General features: G+C 22.6%; 2 protein-coding genes across 3 annotated transcripts; one reads left to right on the plus strand and one right to left on the minus strand.

Moving 5' to 3' along the window:
• Positions 1-8,624: 8,624 nt before the first annotated feature.
• Positions 8,625-12,659, minus strand: LOC105360784 (WASH complex subunit FAM21-like). Its single transcript, XM_011497785.1, has 10 exons — positions 12,654-12,659; positions 12,419-12,556; positions 11,942-12,130; positions 11,691-11,845; positions 10,980-11,346; positions 10,676-10,805; positions 10,427-10,612; positions 10,006-10,325; positions 8,927-9,234; positions 8,625-8,631 (listed from the first exon to the last, which is right to left on the minus strand). The coding sequence occupies exons 1-10, from the start codon at positions 12,657-12,659 to the stop codon at positions 8,625-8,627; spliced, it is 1,806 nt and encodes a 601-aa protein (XP_011496087.1).
• Positions 12,660-17,598: 4,939 nt separating this feature from the next.
• Positions 17,599-19,501, plus strand: RYBP (ring and YY1 binding protein). 2 transcript variants are annotated; one of them, XM_011497517.1, is made up of 2 exons: positions 17,599-17,926; positions 18,918-19,501. In XM_011497517.1, the coding sequence occupies exons 1-2, from the start codon at positions 17,750-17,752 to the stop codon at positions 19,287-19,289; spliced, it is 549 nt and encodes a 182-aa protein (XP_011495819.1). In that variant the 5' UTR covers positions 17,599-17,749; the 3' UTR covers positions 19,290-19,501. The 2 variants fall into 2 exon arrangements, with proteins under 2 accessions (XP_011495819.1, XP_011495820.1); XM_011497518.1 differs by having other exon boundaries at positions 18,933-19,501.
• Positions 19,502-20,592: the final 1,091 nt, after the last annotated feature.

Raw genomic sequence — 20,592 nt, forward strand, 5'->3', positions numbered from 1 at the left:
AATCTTTGCATATTAATATGATATTGAAATACACAAAATTATTAAAAAATAGTTATATAAACTATGTATTTTCGCAGCTTTTGACATAAAGTATTTAAAAACTATGCTTTTTTATTAAAGATTATTGATTTATCGATCTAAAATATTCGTTCTCTCTTTAATTTTAAAATAACTTTTATTTTATAGTATAGAAATGAAAATAGATTGTTAATTAAAATTCTATTACTTATATATTAGATAACTTAAAAATATATACTTTGGCCACCTATTTACAATAAATAATTTTATTAGAATATCAGAAAAGTATTTATATCATTTCAACATATATATTGTAACAATATCTTAAAATTTGTTATATATGGCTGTTGATATATCTGTGTAATATTGAACAAATTAAAAATTTATAGTGGTATTTTTATAAATTACATATAAATTATTATATATAATGTATAAATAACTAAATATTAAAAAGTAAATTGTAATAATTACTCTTCTACTGATGAATTTAGATAGAATTATAATATTTGAAATTATAATTTCATTGGATTTTTAAAATTGTTTAAAAATATAATAAGTTTTTAAATGCAATTGTTTTTTAATAATTATCATTAATGTAAATGAATTCGGCTACCTAAAGTTAACAAAAGCGTGAAAAACTTTAAAAAAATTACTATTACACACAGGAAGATCAATCTTTCTTTTTTTAATATTGTTTATAATATTATATATAAAAAAACAATATATTAAGCATAAAATATAAAAATTAGGTACATACAAATTATTATTAAAAATAAATTCTTTCAATTTTGAGATATATTAATTATTTTTCAAAAAATTTTTTTTTAAATAGCTTGGCTTAACATATTATATACAATTCAAGTTTCTTATATACACAGTATCTTAATATTAAATTTTTTAAAAATAAGATTTTTTTATGTTTTTGATGTTTTTTGATAATCTTTTAATTATTTAATTATAATTATATAGAATAGCAATATAAGACATTGTTTAAAAATATATACACAAATATTGAAAATTATTTCTATAATTATCGTAACATTTCATAATAATAGAATTTTTATTAAAATACGCTCTTCTATTATGTTATAATTAGATGTATACTAAGTTTCTAATGAGGTAATAAATATGTAAGTGTATTTATTAGATAATCATTATTGGATAGAGCATGCTGTGATGTGAAATAATAGTGAATAAATAACGCAAATGACAGAAATTTCAACTGTATTAGCATGGATTAAATTTGTGTTATTAACCAATGTTAATACTGCTCTTCTTGGCCCTTTCTTCCACTTTCTCACAAATTGCAGAGTTGTGTGTAGTATATAAAAAATCAAAAAATGTTTTAGAACTTCATCAAATCTTAGTATTCAAAATGATATCTTTCCGGTATTATTATATTACTATTAACTAATAATCAATAATTATATTGTAAACGTTTATTTATCCTTTACTTTTTGTATTGATAAGCGAAATACAGATAAATCTCTTACAGACGGCTTTGCTCAATTGAGCTTTATGATTTGTATTTTTAATGTCTATTATAATACGTAAAATCAATTATTTATACTAAAATAGCAAATATGTCAATTATATCAATATAAATAATTTCAAAATAAAATGGTTGATATTTGAAAAGATTGTTTGAATGTCGAAACTGATTAAAATGACAATTATATAAAAATGTGCGTAACTTTGAATTAAACAAAAACATATAAAATACTTATTATTTAAACTTCTATAAGTAAAATAGACAATTGATTATAAATATTTTATATTAAGATTTTTTTAATTATATTTTTAATAAACTGTATATATACACTAACAAGTTTTAAATGTAAAAATATTTTTATCTTAATGTTTATTAATTTATCTAGATTTTATTTTCTGCATCTACATGTATTTTAGATTAAAACACTTTTTTTACAATGGTACTTGTAAACTGTGCCCGTATCACCTATATTGAATTATATATTAAAAAAAATAAATGGAAAAACGACGGCTCACACGTAGAAATTTTATACAAAGGAACCATAAAATTCTTTAAATACTTTTCAAATATAAAATTATAATAATTCTCGTTATTATCCTTTCATAATTAGTAAAAATTTTGTTACTTAAGTATCGATTATAACCTTTAATTTTAATATAAGTATTTACATATTGAATAATACTTACAGTTATATTAACAGACCTTTTCAATATTATTAATGAAAAATACGATAAAATAATTTAAAAATGTTTTAAACGGTCGATTTTCCATAATATGCTTTTTAATACCAGTATTATACATATTAAAGAAAATAAATTGCAATTTTTCAAAATACGGTCCACTCAAATGAGATGTACATTATTTAGTTATTATGGAGTTATTTACTATGTACACTCAATTTAATTGTTTATATACTTGAAATTATTGGAAGTAAAATTTTTGTACAGTGGCATAATATTGCATAGGCAACATAATACAATAAACAATACTGAGTAAAATAAAGTTACGTAAATCAAAGTTCTAGATTACTTTTAGGAACCTACTTTGTGCTGCGTTAGCCTTTTCAATATAAAAATAAAATACTACTAATTGATTACTTAATTAATTTACAGATACTACAATATGTAGGTTTCATTTGAGTTCAGTTTATTTAAAATTTTCCAAAATATATCGAACTTATTATTACAAATGATTAAAGAACTAACAAAACTGTAATTGATGATTATAGATACTGTTGTCTACAAGGTTCCAACAAATTAATTTAAAATTAAAATTTTCAAACCCACGTTTATAATGTTATGTGCCATTATGCTAATATTTACTGTAACATAATTGTTAACTTATAAATTATTACAATATTTTATAATACTACGCATTTCTTATTTTAGCACGTTTTATGAATTTTATTAAAAATGTTGAATAGAATACAATATGCTTGAATAATTATTCATTAAATAAGAATAATAATTATTTATTCCGTCGTATTACTTTATGTATATTACTGAAAAAAAATTTAATTGCATAACAGAGTAGGGAGCGCATGCACCGATAGATACCAACAAGTAATCATCGAAATACTAAATATAATAATTTGATAAATAAAGAATAGTAATATTTCATTTCCTCGAAAACAGTTTAATATATAGGAATGTCAACTTGCTGCTTCAGCTTTGGGAAATAAGTTCTTAAAATATCGATACTCTCGACTATTTAAATTGCGACTCCGATTAAATCGTAATTATGTTTTCAAGTTGAAAATTCACGTCTCTTAAGTAAAAGTTATAAATTATTACATAAGAATTTTTTAAACATCAATAAGTATCTTTTTAGTTTATCAATTGGTTATATAAGAATTGTACATTAAAACAAAAATCAACCCCATGACAAATAAAACTATAAATACAGCCACATTTTTATCAAATTCAATCTTCAGAAAAATACATGAATTTATATTATGTATTATAATATTATTATCTGTATTATTTAAATATGTAACGTTTTCGATATCGTAATTTTATTTAATTTTTATAACTCAAAAAGTATAGAATAACAATTGATAAAATAACAAGATATAATATTTCTGCTGTTCTAAAAATGGAAAATATCCTAGAACAAATATTATGGTAAATGCATAATGCTCATAGCAAATACAAATACAGCCATATAATATAAAAGAGAATAAAATTCCAATTTTTTTTCAATTAATTGTCGTATGAAAATATGCACTTTGTATATATGATTTTAGAGACCCGAAAGTATAGACTTATAGCGAGAGAAAATGGGCAAATGACCAAATCGACGTGCTTCACTGCGATGTTATATCACACGTGTGCAAACGAGTGTTTTAAAATTTCAAGGTGGGCACACGGGATCCAGTATATCTAGCTAAGCATACAACGGTTAAAAAAAGAGATGGGCATACATCGAGATGGTAATTAAATTCACAAAGATATTTGTCCGAGCTTGAAGTATATTTTGCTATTGTTCTGTATTTTGACGCGAATGTGTAAATACATTTATTGAATTTGGTTTTTTATTTTTAATCATAAAATATGTTTTTAATCTAATGAAATTAGTTAATGTAAAGAGTATCGTTTGCTCCATTTCATTCAAAAATATAAAAAATTAAAAATTTTGCTCATTTAAATAATTCAAAAAAGTTAAAAAAAAAACATTAATTCCTTACATAAACATTTTTTGAATATGCAAATATAGTTGTAATTGCAGTATGGTTATACAATTAATACATAATTTTTATTTGGCTATAAACATTTTATCTCGGTACTTTCATTTCATTGAATTTTCATTACCAATTTGTTATCAACGAAATAAAAAAATTTAGCAATTATAATATTACAAAATCATTTCAATTAAATTTACATTAAAATTATCACGAAACAAACTTTAATATAATGATATACTTTTAATTAAATTATAATAAAATTTGTTAAATAGAATTATAGTTCTACTTCAATAATATAATTAAGTTAACAATTAGCATTAATATCTTTTATATTCCTGAAATTAATAGTAAACGTGTTTATACAAAATTAATTTCATGTTTTCTTTTAATATAAAAATGCTATTATTATACATATACTTCATATTAATCATACATTAAAAAAAAGTGAAATTACAGTCATCCACCGAGACTGCAACTTTGTAATATTATCAAAATAAGAGTCATATGAATAAAAAAAATATGAAAAGCGTTCAATCACTGACATCAAATATATGAATCATGGATATTCCTTATATTAAAGAATTCAAAATATTAAAAATGAATTTCCTTTTAATTTTTATAGCTGAGCAATAATTTTATTATTTATAAATTCTAATTTTATTATAATAAAGATCTTTTTGTGTTCATGCGATATTATTTATAGTTTATTTGTAAAAAAAAAAAATTCCTTTTGAAATCTCTGTAAAGAATATTAAATTTATTTGAATTGCAAACGATCTTAAAAATAAATTATATTGTTTCATACATCTATATTGAGTCTATTAAATAAGTAGTGTACCTTAATAAAAAATTATAAATTTGATAAATGCAATTGAAAAGGGTAATTTTATACAAATAAATGTATAATGTATTTAAATAAAAACTATTATTTTATTTATGTACTTTCTTATTCATTAATAGAAAGGCCATTTGCATAAAATATGGGAAGTAAATGGATTGATGCTAAAAATACTATGATTCCGATGTCTTTAATAAACTTCTCTGTTGAGTCACGTGCTTATTCACAGTTGAGTTTTAAATACATCCGAAGATGTTTATTCAACGAAACACATTGATGACTGTGCTACAAGAGTTTTTAAAATATTTTCATATAAAATTAAATTATTTATAAACACGATAAATTATTTATTAAATCGAATAGAGGATCGAGTGATAATGTTTGAAAATTCACTACGAATACGCTTAACGGTTCACTATAAATATATTACTTTTAATCATACACACTTAGAAAGATACTTATTATATATAAATTAAAAAAAGCATATCACACAAATTCGCTCAAACGATTATTTAACTTGCTAATAATATATAATAATTAAAAATGAAAATGCAATTTGGAGAATTGAATAAAGAGAAACGATGTAAGTGTAGACTAAAACGTATAAATTACACCATTAATTAAATAACCTGGCATCTTGAGCGATGAAATTTTAACGGCAACAACAAAGATGACGAATGTACAGGCGAAAAAACGGATTATTAACGCACAGTTAGAGACACCGAAAAATTGTATGGCAACGTGCGCGTTTATTAGTCTAATTTTCCTCGTACTGTATTGTTCTAACTTTCTTATTTTTGTTATTACAGGAGGACACGAAAGCGAAGAAACGCGTGCACATGTGCAATTAATGCTGCCTGCCTAGCCGTATAATAAGCGCACATCGGCTGCAGTGCTAACTAAAGAACCTGAACTGAGACGTGAAAGAAGCTCGTTCGCCTCGAGAACAGTAGTAGACTCGAGAGTACCGTCGATCTTATTATGGTTCTTCTACGTCACTTATAAAGACTGGCTGATTCACTCAAGAACAGATAAAACTAATGAATAATGAGATAATGATATATATATATATATATATATATATATATATATAAAGAGAGAGAGAGAGAGGGGGGCGAACGCTATGGTAAATAAAAGCTTTTATTTGTTTAATTTTGCAACGTAATTATTACCATATGTTCATTTAGCAAACTTATAACTACAATGATGGTATCAATGAACAATTAAAGCTTTTTAAGGTCAGCCTTATTGAACTACCATATAAGGTAATTGATTAATGATAAAAATATATTATAAAAATTTATTATTTATATGTAAATAATGATTAAGGATATTATTAAAATATATCCCTCTTATTATATATATTATAAATACATTTAAATAAATTCACGTACATTATCAGTATACAGTTTATTACATCAGTTTACATTACAGTTTGTCTTTTCTACGTTTACTATACTTATATTTCTTTTATATTTTATATTGCTTTTAATTAACTTCAAACAATAATACTAATGATAGTAGTAGTAATGGTGGTAGTAGTGGTGGTAGTAGTAGTAGTAGTAGTAGTAGTGATAGTAGTAATAATAATAATAATAATAATAAAATAAATATAAAGTTAAGAAAAACATATATTTTTTGTAAAATGCTTTTCTTAAAATTTAATTGATTAATATTATTAAAACAGTTCTTTTTATTTTTGCTATTATCTTCTAAATGAAATTATTAAGAATGAACAAAAATTATTAACTTCTCAAAATAAATGTTTTGCTTCTATATCATTATAAGTTCTCTTAAAATATTTTCTTTATTTTTTTTAAATTTAACATATTAATTTATTAAACTACTTATTATGATATTTACTACATACATGGTCTGTTCAAATTTGTACACTTTATTTATATTTATATATATTTATACACTTTATTCCATTTACACGATTTTCTAAATTTATTCGTATTTTCACTCGCTAACATTATAACGATTTTAAATAATAATTTTTAATATATTTTTAAATGCTGCTACAGACAAATTAATTTAAATATTTAAATATTTCATTCAAATCGTGACATACCAATAAATCCCGTAAATACTTATATCTTATATATCTCATTTTGAAGATAAAAATATTTTTGTATAATATTAGCATGTATATATTAAATTCATTTACTACATTCACTAAAATTTGAACTTTAAAATAGCTATTGCAATATTTGAAATAAATATTTATATATCTAATATATCTAAAGACAATAGAAATAAGTATTTTAATTATGACACGCTAATGAACATATTGAGCATATTAATTATTACACTGCATTATATCAACTAATTATATTGAATTAGGTATCACTATATTAAATATATAAAAATAAAATACTATAATCATTAAATAAACATTCAACTATTGTATTCGTTTGTCTAATACTTTATTATAAGTGTTTTTAATTTTTTTTAAAACATATTTGTAAATAAAGTAATTCCCCATACGCATTTAAATTTGGATGTAATTTGTATAAAGAGATATAATTGAAGTTTTTATTAATTAATTTTTCTATTAATTCTATGAAACTATAATTGAATTTTACTACATTTCATTATTGCGAGACAAATAAAATGTGAAAAAATTAACCTATTCGCAAATTCTGTTCTTTTTTCATGAATTTCGATGTTGTATTTATCTAATAATAGTTTCACTTTTTATAAAAATTTATTCCGGTATTGTTTTGCTTATTTTAATATTTATAAATTATTGATTATAATTAAAATGTTATGAAATAATTAAAAAATAAAGCAAAATGAAGGATATTTTCTAAAAATCAAATGATTCTAAATTAACCAATCTTAATAATTATTGTATTTAAGAAAAATGTAAATTATATAATTATGTTATTCATATAAAAATTAACATTTCAAAATAAATACAGAAGCACTTCATCTATTTAATTTATTTAAATTTAAATGACCTATAACACTTCTGCGTACGTGAGAATGAACAAACTTAAAAAATAAAATATATTTAGATACAATTTTGGATGATATCAATTAAATTTTACTTAAATTATAGTAAAATCTATAAAAATAAGAATATTAATTATTAAATATGAATATTTGAAAATTATTATTTTATATAAAAAATAATTTAAATAAAATTTAATTATTTTTTATTATTATTGAATTTTTACATTTAAAATAATTAAAAACTGATAAAATGACAAGTATATGAAACTTTAGTAAATTAATACAAAATCACTTTCTATATATATATTTATTCATTATCTATATTTATATATTTCTATTCTATAATATTATATTAATATAATTAATATTCTATAATATTATATATTATTGATCCAAAAAACAATAGGAAGTTTTATTTTTCCTAATGAACTGTACATATTCATATGTAGTATTCTTTGATGTAATATAAATTTGAAAATGTTTATGAATATAATATCACATTTTTTATTTTCAATGCAATAAAAATGTCTTAATACTGTTAATGTCATAATTAAAATAACAATATGTAGAATCCTTCTAATCAATTCATTTTCCTTTAAAGTAATATATCTATTTTAATCAAAGAATCTATTTCAGTAGCTATTTATTAAGATTAAAGAAAAATTGTATATTAAATTCTCATTTAAATAAAATTGTATAAAATAAGTAAAAAATTTGTATAGCTACTATTTGCATTTATTAATGATAAAGTACTCTTTTTACTATATTAGATAAAATTAAACCAAAATTATAATAAAATCTACAAATAATTTTTAAATATTTTTAATTGTAAGAAAATTTAAATTTTAATACACTTTGTTATCAGCAAATTAAAAATAAGGTTAAATGCAGGTATTATAAAATGAAAACAATTAATTTAATTCCTTTTACGTACCCTGTGCTTGATCCAGCCGTATTAACAATGCTTGTTTGATGTGTTGGTATACTACTAGTACTGCTTGTATTATTCTCACTGAACGTATTTCTGGAATTGCCAATATTTTTTCCAGCTTGAAAAGATGGGAATACGTTGATTCCATCTGTATTATTATTATTTTTCGAAATAGCTACTTCGGCACTGTTTGAATTTATTGGATGATCAATAAAATCACTTTCGGAAGATGAGGTAGAAGAGGGTCGACGCAAAAATTTGTTAGATGAATGGATATCGATCTTACCCAGTATAGATACTCCACCAATTGGCTGGTGGAAAAAAGAAATAATTTATATTTTTTAAGCAATTTCTTTTACAATATACCTTCCATATACTTTTTAATAATTACTCATGCTTCAAGAAGTAAAATTATAATATTCAAGGAATAATTAAATTTCATAGATTTAAAACATAGAGTATAATGAAATATTTATAACAATATACTTTTATAATATCTTGTTAATGATAATTTATTATAAAAATACAATGAAAAATTCTACGTAACAACGGATTTTTTTCAATTATTTAAATCAAGATCTTTAAAGATATATTTTGAAACAAATTTAAATAAATGCTTTAGCGTGTTATATAATTAACTAACTTATTAATAAAACTAAAATAATAAAAAAAAAACTAACTTAATAATAATTTAAAAATTATATATAATTTAAAAAATAAATTAAATATTAACAACACAAAGCGAGAGCTAATTAAATCAATCGCAATTAACTTTTAAAATATTTTTCATATATTTAATATTTTCATTTATTCAAAATTTCAAAATTAAATAACGAAAAAAAAGATAATTATACAAAAAATAATTTTTAAGAAATAAATGTATAATTTCAAAGTCTTCAATACTTTACAACCACTATCAGAAATGAAATCTTTCAATATATTTTTAAACATTCAAACAAATTTTTGTTTGAATGAAAAATGTATTTTTCATGAATTAATAAATTGACTTTAATATTAAATAGTATGAAAATAAAGCTTCAATCATAAGTAACATTTTTAATAAATCATAAACAAATCATTACTTTTTTTATAGGATCTATTGAAGCGATATTTGGAGATTGAATTTTCTTTGTATCAATCTTGAAAATATCATCTTGTTTTTGTTCTTCAAATAAATCTTTTACTTTATCATTTATTTCAGAAGTGCTTGTAGTTATATTGCTGATATTTTGTGTATTCTCCGTATTTAAATTTTTTTGTTTACTAATTACTTCAGATCTTATTATTTCGTTATCACAAGAATAAATATCTTTTGAAACTTTTTTAGAAAATATATCATCTGAATCATCAGAATCTTCTACATCGCCAAATAAATCATCAATTGTTGATTTCGGAGCTGATGCTATGATAGTAATAAACTATTATTATATACACGTATTCATATTGATAAGATTATATTTTTAAGATAAATTTATAAAAAGAGAAGTTATAAATTAAACATACAAATTATACTGAGTGGTGGAGGTACATCTATACTTGGAGGAATAATATTTTTATTTATAGCCCTTACAGGCAGATTCTTAATAGAAGAAGGTACTTCATCAACAAATAAATTTTTTCCTTCACTGAATAAATTATCAGACTTATTATTAAATACATCTGCATCATTTACTGAAGTGAAAATATCATCTATAAAATGTAAAAATATTTCTATATGATTAGATTTTTAAGATACACTTAAAAGTATTTTACCTTTTGAGCAATTTATTACTTGTTCATTTATATCCTGAACTATTGCATTTTTCTGGGAAGGTAAGACATTACCTAATCTTTTAGCTAGTTCTTCGGCAAAACTTGGTGGTGCATTATTAATATTTTGTATCTAATAAAATAAAATTTTTATTTTACTATATAAGAACTAAAACAAAATTTAATTAGTAAATATAGATTTTCTTATACTTTAATATGTTTAAGTATCTTTTTTCACTAAAATATTTATTTAAACGAATAAAATATAATGTTAATATTATTATATAAATATATAAAAAATTAATACCCTTGGTAAAACACTTGAAGGAGTTGTTGGTTCTGTATCCGAATTAAGAGTTTCTTGCCTTCTAGCATGAAATTGATTATCATTATCTTTATTACTAATATTATTCTCCTCAATATTAAATTCATTGGATTCACTTGATGTAGAGGATAATCGATTGATTCCTGAATTACTATGATTATTAGAACTTAAAATATTTTCTACATTTTTCTCTTCAATATCACTTATTGAATCTTCATTGTCATCACTTAGTTCTGATTCACTGCTACTTGACTCTAAACCAACTTTATTGGAAGCATTCCACTGCTCTGAACCAAAGACATACGGTAAAGGCCTGTCTCGATATGGATCTTTTGGCCTCAATATTACACTATTAAAACATTAATAATAATTATTAAATTTATAACTAATATCAGTAAATAAAGTACATTCAATTTTTTTTACTGAAAAATTGAAAGGTTATTTTATTATTTTAAAATTATATGTAAAGTAAAATAATATAAATTATAAAAAAGCTCATACTGTTATAAAAAAACCTAAATTATTGATATTTGATATAATCTTGATATAATTAATTATAATCTTATAATTTAAAGGCATAATATAGATAATACATAAATTATAATTAGACAATATCATACATAAATTTTCCTTTAAATTTACATATCTTACATATCTAACATACATCTAATATACATAATTTACATATCTAACCTTGCAATAGCATTATCATCATCATCTTCAGTATCACTCGCTGTAACTTCAACTTTTTCATATTTTTCATCCATAATACTGAGACCTTGTTTAATGCTTTCGCAAACACTAAATAATAAGTCTGTAGCACTGAATTCACAATCATCTTCACTCTGTTAAAATATTAGAGGTAAATTTTATTATTATTTATTGTTTATTCTTATTTATGCATAATTTACATTAAAACCATTAATGCAATTCTATATAAGTACTTTTGTAACATCTTCTGTTGGCTGTTCTATTTCAATATTATCTTCTTGAACTCGACTCTCTATAAATTGAGTATTCGCTAAAGCTAACGAAGTATTCATTATATTGTCAACAAGTATTGTTGTTTCATTTATTTGTGATGCCATAGAATTAATAACATCCTGTGTTTCATTCGCTTTTTTTGTTAAATTCTAAAATAAATTATGTATTATTAATTTAAAATTACTGTGACTGATTAATCAAATACCTTAATAAATAATAAAATAAATTAAACACAAATATTAACAATCATATGTCGGTTATATTATTTACTTTACATCTATTTATTTATTTTTTATATTTATTTTTCCAATTTTCTTTATATTTTGATGTTCATATTTTACATTTTTATAAATATTAATAATTTGAATTATATTAATAAATTATATAACAATCAATTAATTTATTTATCACATAGCCTTAACATTTTGAATATATACCTCTGAAAACTCTTGCAAATGTTTTAATAGACCAGAATCACCAGCAAGACTCCAATTTCTTCTGTTGTTTCGTATTTCTTCGGTATCCCAAGCATGATCCCAAGGCTTATTATTGCTCTCAGATCCAACTGAACTTTCCTATATTATAATTTATTAAATTACTATATCAATGTATTCATATTATATTAATGAAATAAAAATTATTTTCTAATATTATATTTACAGTTAGATTTACTTTCATCACAGAATAAAATAAGGTTAGTATGGTAGTAAAATATAATAAATATAAATATTTAAATTGATTCTCTTTACAGTTGGCGAGATAAATAAAATTCGAACATTACTTAATAATGTGCCAATATTATAATTGTAGTTAAATATATTTGATACTAAATATATAGATTAATATGAAAAATACCGAATAATAAAATTTCAAAATATTTATTGAACAATTTTTATTATATGTGTATTAATTAACCATTGATATACAAATTAAATGTACAAGTTATTTTATGATTCAAATGAATCTAATTAATGTTAATTAGAGGCTAATAGAAGATTTGTTTATTCAATTTCATTAAATAATTTTACTGCTGAAACTTTTAACAATATAGCAACATACGTATTGTATTAATATTTACAACATTCTGTGCAATTTATTTCAAACTTTATAAATATTCTATAAAATTTTTGTATCCAATATGCAAAATAATCTTATAAATTTATTTAAAATCGATTCAATAGCCTCATAATTTTGTTGACTTTTTACATAAACACCTTTTCCTGACAGTCATGTCATTAAAAAAAAACATGAAAACCGTGCTATTTATGCAACTAGTATTTTATGCTTACGCCGATGCCCCATTAATTTTTTAATTAAAAAAACTAACCATGTCAACATTCACGATGGTAGATTCTGAATAATTATAAGTTTTATTCGTGCGTTATTTTCACGACCTTCTTTAGCAACACATAAGAAGGTGAGCAAAATACAGGTCCGACTACTAACAGTAGATTCCAGGTTAACGACAAGGCTAGCAGTGCTTATTATTATTATTATTATTATTATTATTATTATTATTATATACATATGCATATATATATATATATATATATATATATATATAGAATATGTACATGCGTGGTAAAAACACAATATCGAGCCAAAGTCCTCCTCATTTAGATAGCAAAACTATTGTAAATAATCAATTTTAAGCAGACTAAATCTCAAATAATTCATCTAATTTTTAATAAATAACATATACTCAAATATCTATTTCATGTTTATGAAAATATTTGAAAAATTAATATATTTATCACGCATTTTTTTGCTAAACTAATTTGAAGAATAAATATAAAAATAAAAATATACTCGAGTAATTTGACTATTTCTTATCATCACGTTGTGGAGGTATTATAATACCATCATTTTACTACTATAAACAATTCAAAGACATATGTTTATATATGATTTTAATTAATAATTTTAAATACTTTTTGTAATAAATCGCTATCCAATTAAATTTTTTAAACTTTACAAACATCATCATCCTCGTTTGCGTTATCTGAAATTAATAAAATTTTATAAATTTACTTGGTATATTATATGCACATTTAATGTAGTAGATTAAAATATTATTAAAATATAATTAGTTGATACCACTAAACAAAAATTTAATACAAAGGTATATACTATACTTTTCTTTTTATATGACATTATAGAATTTCATTTTCTTACTATTTAAAATAAACACGATTTTTATATTTTATTTTACATATCAGGCAATTTTTATTTTAAATGATAATTTTTTAAGACTCGCTAAAGCATGATTAAATCGCAAACTATTCAAATATACTATTATTCCAGTATAAACAATTTTATTAACAAAATACAATCAATACATTTAAATAATTAATACAAAAGGTAAAGTTAATAATTATACATATTTTTTTTTTTAATTTCAATGGAGTTGATAATAAATTCTCTTCTAATTAGCAATTTCCTTAATATTGAAGATTAAATTAATTTAAAAATATATATTATATACAAACTCATATTTGGTGTATAATAAATATTGTGGTAACTCGTTTACGCGTAGCAGTTTCGAAATATAATAATTAAATCGAAATAAATAATTAACAATTAATATTAATAGCCAAGAAACATTCTCCGTATCATGCTCATTGAATCTGTATTAAACAATTATAACGATCAAATTATAAATATTTTCAGTTTATTTATCATGAAAAAATAAATACATACACACAGAAATGAAAAATGATTAAATGATTGTTTAAATTTTCTGAACTTGTTCGTCGCCTAAATATCAGCGCCGATATTATAATGCAATTTCGGTTAACAAAAATGATAAATGTTTTTATAAAAATAATAGATATTAACTATGTAAAGAAAATGAATGTTCTAGTAAAATTGAAATTAAATGTCGAAATTTGTTTATAGTGTTTATAGATAATTATTAACATTATGTAATGACTTTATAATAATGAATTATCAGATTATTTTAAATGTAAAAATATAGCCTATACTTAAATCTGTGTATAAATAATTTATAAATTCGTATGATTATATGTATTTACGCATCAAATATTTATTAATTTTGTTTTTGTAATTAAATTTCGAGTAATAATCGATTTAATATTATAACGCTTTCCATATAAACATGAATATATTTATTTTAATTGTGTACTATACAGTATTGGATAAGCCGATAACGCTTATTTGTAAAAATACTAATGTCACGTACGCGACCACAAAAAAAAATAAAGATATCATTCTTATGATAATGTATTGTAAGGACATAATTAAAGAATAGAACATTAATTAATACTTAAAAATATTGATTTCGGCACTAATTCATAAATTAAAGGGCAAATTATTTGTAGCTTATAAATTGATTTAAATTCATTCCCGATTACTGCTTACATGCTCTTAATATATTGAGAATAATAAGATAAAAATTATATTCCGCAGTCGGCGACGCTGCCAACCTGATCCCTCTCTTCTCATTTTTTGACGAACAGCTGGAAATCTCGGCGTTTCCGTTAAAATCCGTTTTCATCCAGTCACGTTCCAACGTTCCGCTACAGCGTCATACGCGAAAGAAGAGGAAAAGCACGAAAGAGTAGAGTCAATGAGAAAACGTACGGAATAGCAGTTACTGCAATTTTTGTGATTAAATATTGATACACAATCGCACAGTCACCTCCTCTTTCTTACAATTGTATAATTTTATGAAGTTTATCTGTCGTCAACGCAGAGCCATTTGTAAAACAAGTATTTATACTGTTTTGGTTAGTGTGGGGTACGAGTAACCATTGCTATCATACCCATTCATTTTTTATCCAATCACCAATGTTGCCTTGCATTTGTATTATGCATCTGTAAGATACACACTCAAATGTGTGCATGGATCGGAATTATTGTCAACTCGGTGTTTAACAGTTTAATTCTTTAATATGCCGTCGTCACTTAGGAGAACACGGAACCTGCGATTTTGCAGATGCGAGGATTTTTGCACTACTGCTAGTTACACGTCCATGACTGTGAAATTATTACAACAGTACTAAATGCCAGCTAAGCCAAGTACAGGTAGGAATTTTTACTTTTATTGTTTATTGCTCAGTTGACCCATATTTATTTTAATGTTGGATTCCTTGACTTATGCAAATTTCAAACAAAATTCATATTCTCTAAAAAGAAAATAAGAAATTTGTGTAAGAGAAAATTCTGTTAGAAATATTTAACTCCAAAACTGCATTATATCATTAAATAGGTAGAGAATAATATTTGTGCTATATTAAGCACTTTCTCTTCATAATTTTTTATAAGTGTCAGAAATAATTAATTTTACATTTGAATTTTAGAATGACTATTCCTTAAATATTAAAATTGGATTTATACTTTTAATAATTTAAATTTTTTAGATGAATTTAACGAAACGTTTTTTATTAAATTTACCAAAATAAGAGTTCATTATTAAAATATTTAATTAAAATCATTTTAATAAACCTGACATAAACTAATTATTTATAATTATTTGATTATGTATTTGTATCAATTTATTTATAATTATACTTCTTGATGATTGAATAAAAATTATAGTATGATTTTAGAAAAATTAATAAACCACTATCACCATTCTATTTCTATGTTCATTTCAATTAGAATTTAACCTTCTTATATTAACTTTAATAATTATAGATTATTATATAACTATATTATTAGTGTATGTATATATAATAAAGCACATACTCGATTTGCACCAAATAGCTTAATTAAATCTAACTATATTAATTTCATCATACAAATCGATATTTATTAAAAATATATATTTTATTATAATGATCCTAAATCAAATATTTTTATAAATTATATATTTAATGACTATCGATGTATATTAATATAAATTTTGATCAAATTATTATGAAATTTCAATCGTAAATGTATTGAAGAAAGGTTGTTTATATAATAACTTTTTTTTGTTTTTAATTATTTATCTATTTATTAATCTTATTAAATTAATTAAAATAAAATTTATGATTATATGTTATAAGTTAATTTTATTGTTAATGAGTTTAAATTATATATTTATTTATTTAAAATATTTCAGAAACTACGTAAACAGAACAATTAAATATCAGTTAAAATTTAGACTAATTTTTTAAAAATATCTTTCGTCTGCTGATCTTAAAAGTAGTCAAGAAGTTGATCCAAATCAAGTGGCTTGAACCTAACTTCAATAACAGGTATCATTAATATAAATTTCTATTTCATTTCATACATATGTATTAACCTCAAACTTGAAAAATAATTCTGTATAAATTGAATTTATATTTTTCTCATTTTATTCTTTACTTATTAAACAATTAATGTAAATAATTAAATAACGTTTGCTTTATTTTACTTTCGATGTATAATAATTAATAATTCAGATACTTCAACTTTTAATTAAAATTTATATAAAATTATGTTTCAGGTACAAGCTACATTGAAACATGTTTAAAAAATACATAATGTATCCACAGGATGTAGGAGGTAGCATAATTGGGCAGTGTGAGCCGAGACAGCATTGCATTTTGTTCAGTTGATATCTTTGATAAGCTCTTAGATATTTATTAATTTTTTTTATTAGTGCCGAATTCATTGGCTTATTATTTTTAAAAGGAGGTTTGCACCTCCTGTTGTCATATATTATCGATTAATCCTGGAAAACAAAAATAATACCTTACATGAAGTTGAAGAGACGTATCACGGAGAGGTGGGTTCTCACATGAGAAGGAACAAAGTCACTAAGCTAATTCCGATGAACAATGAACCATTCCGGAAGCGGTAAACGTCAGGCGAAGGTTTTGGAAGAAAACTATTGGGACTGCAGTGTCTGTACGTATCGTAACACAGCCGAAGCATTCAAGTGCCTAATGTGTGACGTACGCAAAGGTACCTCCACGCGGAAACCGCGAATAAACCCTCAATTGGTGGCGCAGCAGGTATATAAATAACACAAATTCTTTTATTTTACATTTATCTATAGACTGTCATTACAAATATACCTTTATTCAACATAAAAATTTATCATTTTCTCTAAGAATTTTATTTTTGACTTAATATAAATAAGTTAATTATATTTATTCTTTCCAAAATTTTATTAGTAATTAAACAATATATCATTATTTTTTACATAAACATAAAAAATAGAAAGTTATAGGATACATACAGAGAGCATAAAATTATAAATTATAATATATAATAAAATATATATATAATATATATATATAAAATATATATATAAAATATATAATAAAATATTATAAAATAATAAATTAATACAACAAATTTTGTATAATAGAATAGAAAAGGAATAAATATTTTTTATGCTTATTAATAGGTAAAAATATATCTTTTCTTATACATAGAGAATTATGAATTAAGTAATGTTTTAAAGTGACAGTTTTAAATGAAATTTAATCATATTAAATGACAAAGATTATAATAATTTCTTAAATGTGCAAATAAAACTTTTAAACATAGTTAATAAAGAGAGTTATATTTTGGATATTAAACATATTTTCACTTATTTTTAATCCATAGATTAAATCATGACAATGGATTCCCTGTACAAAAAAATTGAAACTTTTACTTAAATTGCCTCTTACGTATTATGCATTTCTTAAATAAATGAATTACTACTTTATTGCAATGTTATGTGATATATTATTTTAATTATATTTACGAAAGGACTTCCTCCACATGCATAAAGAACACTATATATTTTTAAAGCTCTCTTGTAAACTGATTTGCTAAAAGACAGTAGTACGTTTTAATGTATGTTAATAATTAATAATATGTAATTGATTTATCCATTTACACACTTTATATTATCTAAGCTCATACAAAAACACGCACATAATAATGAAAGAAAAACAAAAACATAAAAAGCTCCTGAGCAGTAAAAAGGTCAGGTCGGTCAATGAAAATCAGCGTAACGGTCGACAGGTGGCCCAGCAACAATACGTGCCGCTGCTGAAGCCCGGCAAAAAAGAAGGCGGCAGCGGCTCGTCAACCACGAGTGGAGGGGGAGGCAGTCTTAGTAAGGACGGCCGGCATAAACTGGATAAACCAAGGCGTAAATCGAGACATCCGCCACGACTGAAGAACATCGACCGCAGTACAGCCCAAAGCAACGAGGTAACAGTAAACAATGTCACGGTAGTCATTACTGAGTATAAGCCTAAGGTGAAGAAGGGCAGTAGTGACCAGTCTGGATTATCCAGCAGTGCATCTTCTGAAAATGGTAGCCAACATGACTCCAATCAGGACTCAAGGAGCTTAGATATTGGCACCGATGCTTGAAAGAAAAGTTGATATATACACAGTGCCTCGTTATGAACGATGCAGGAAGGCTCAAAAGAGTAAAGTCCTCAGACGTTCGTTAAAGCTTGTGCAGAAAATGTGTTGTATTATGTGTTTTGACAGTTCATATTTCGATGAATTAGAAAGATCTGCAGTGAAAATTCAGTGGAAGCTAGATTTTTTATTTGTAAATTAATGTATATCTTCATGCATTTTAAAAATCTCTTGAAATATTACATTAATATATGTAATATTTCAAGCAAATTTATTAAAAAAAAAAAATTAAATAAATAAATAAATTATTATTAGAAAGTACAATTAAAATAATATAAAACTTCAAGTTGCAGTTCTAAATAAACAGCTTTTACATATTTATAAAATTTGAATAATGTGATGACACGAAAAAAAATAAAAAATTTTTAAAAATGTTCAGTTTATATTTAAAAATCAAAGATTTAATAAATTAATGAAGTATATTTATAAATAAATGTATAATATTGTTTAATTAATTGATTTAACGTTTTTTTCTTCAAAATTTAGTTTACAAGAACTTCAAAATTTGTTTCAAAATACATTTGATCTATTTATTTTAAATCTATTTATTTTATTAAAAATTTTCTATTAAAAAAATTGAAAATAGAGTATTTTATGCAACACATGAAAATAAATAGGGAACACTGGAGTGTAAACAAATTTAAATAAAATTATGTATTGTAATGGTCATCCAAACCAATTGGATTATTTATTCATATTTAATATCACATTTTATTTGCCAAGTTATGAAAATAGTTTACAAATACATTCAATTATCAATAACATTTAAAGTTTTTATTTATCCCTACTAAATAAGATAAAAATAATTAACTATAATTTAATATATTTGTGATATACTTACTAGGATAAATAAATCTTTCAGCAATTTTTTGTTGAAAGATTATATAGAAAATACATACTTAAAAGAATTTTATTGCATATCTTCCTTTACAAGATAATTTATGTAGGAATTATATTAAACAAAGAAACATTGTATAATAGATTTGGAAAAATTCTGAAATCTGTTAATCTTCATACATGATGACCATGAGAATGACCACAATACAAATTTTTTTACGATACTTTAATAAGTGATCTTACAGTAATACCATATTGTCGTAAAAATTAAATAATTAATGTAAAAATTTTGAAAATACTTTAATATACTATAATATAAAACGAAATCTCAGCATAAAGTAAAATTGAGCACACTTTGTTCCATTGAATAGACTTTGCAATTTCAACTATGAATTGGATTGTTATTTAATGG

This window comes from Ceratosolen solmsi, unplaced genomic scaffold (assembly GCF_000503995.2).
Source record: "Ceratosolen solmsi marchali unplaced genomic scaffold, CerSol_1.0 scaffold47, whole genome shotgun sequence".
NCBI classification, from domain to species: Eukaryota; Metazoa; Arthropoda; class Insecta; order Hymenoptera; family Agaonidae; genus Ceratosolen; species Ceratosolen solmsi.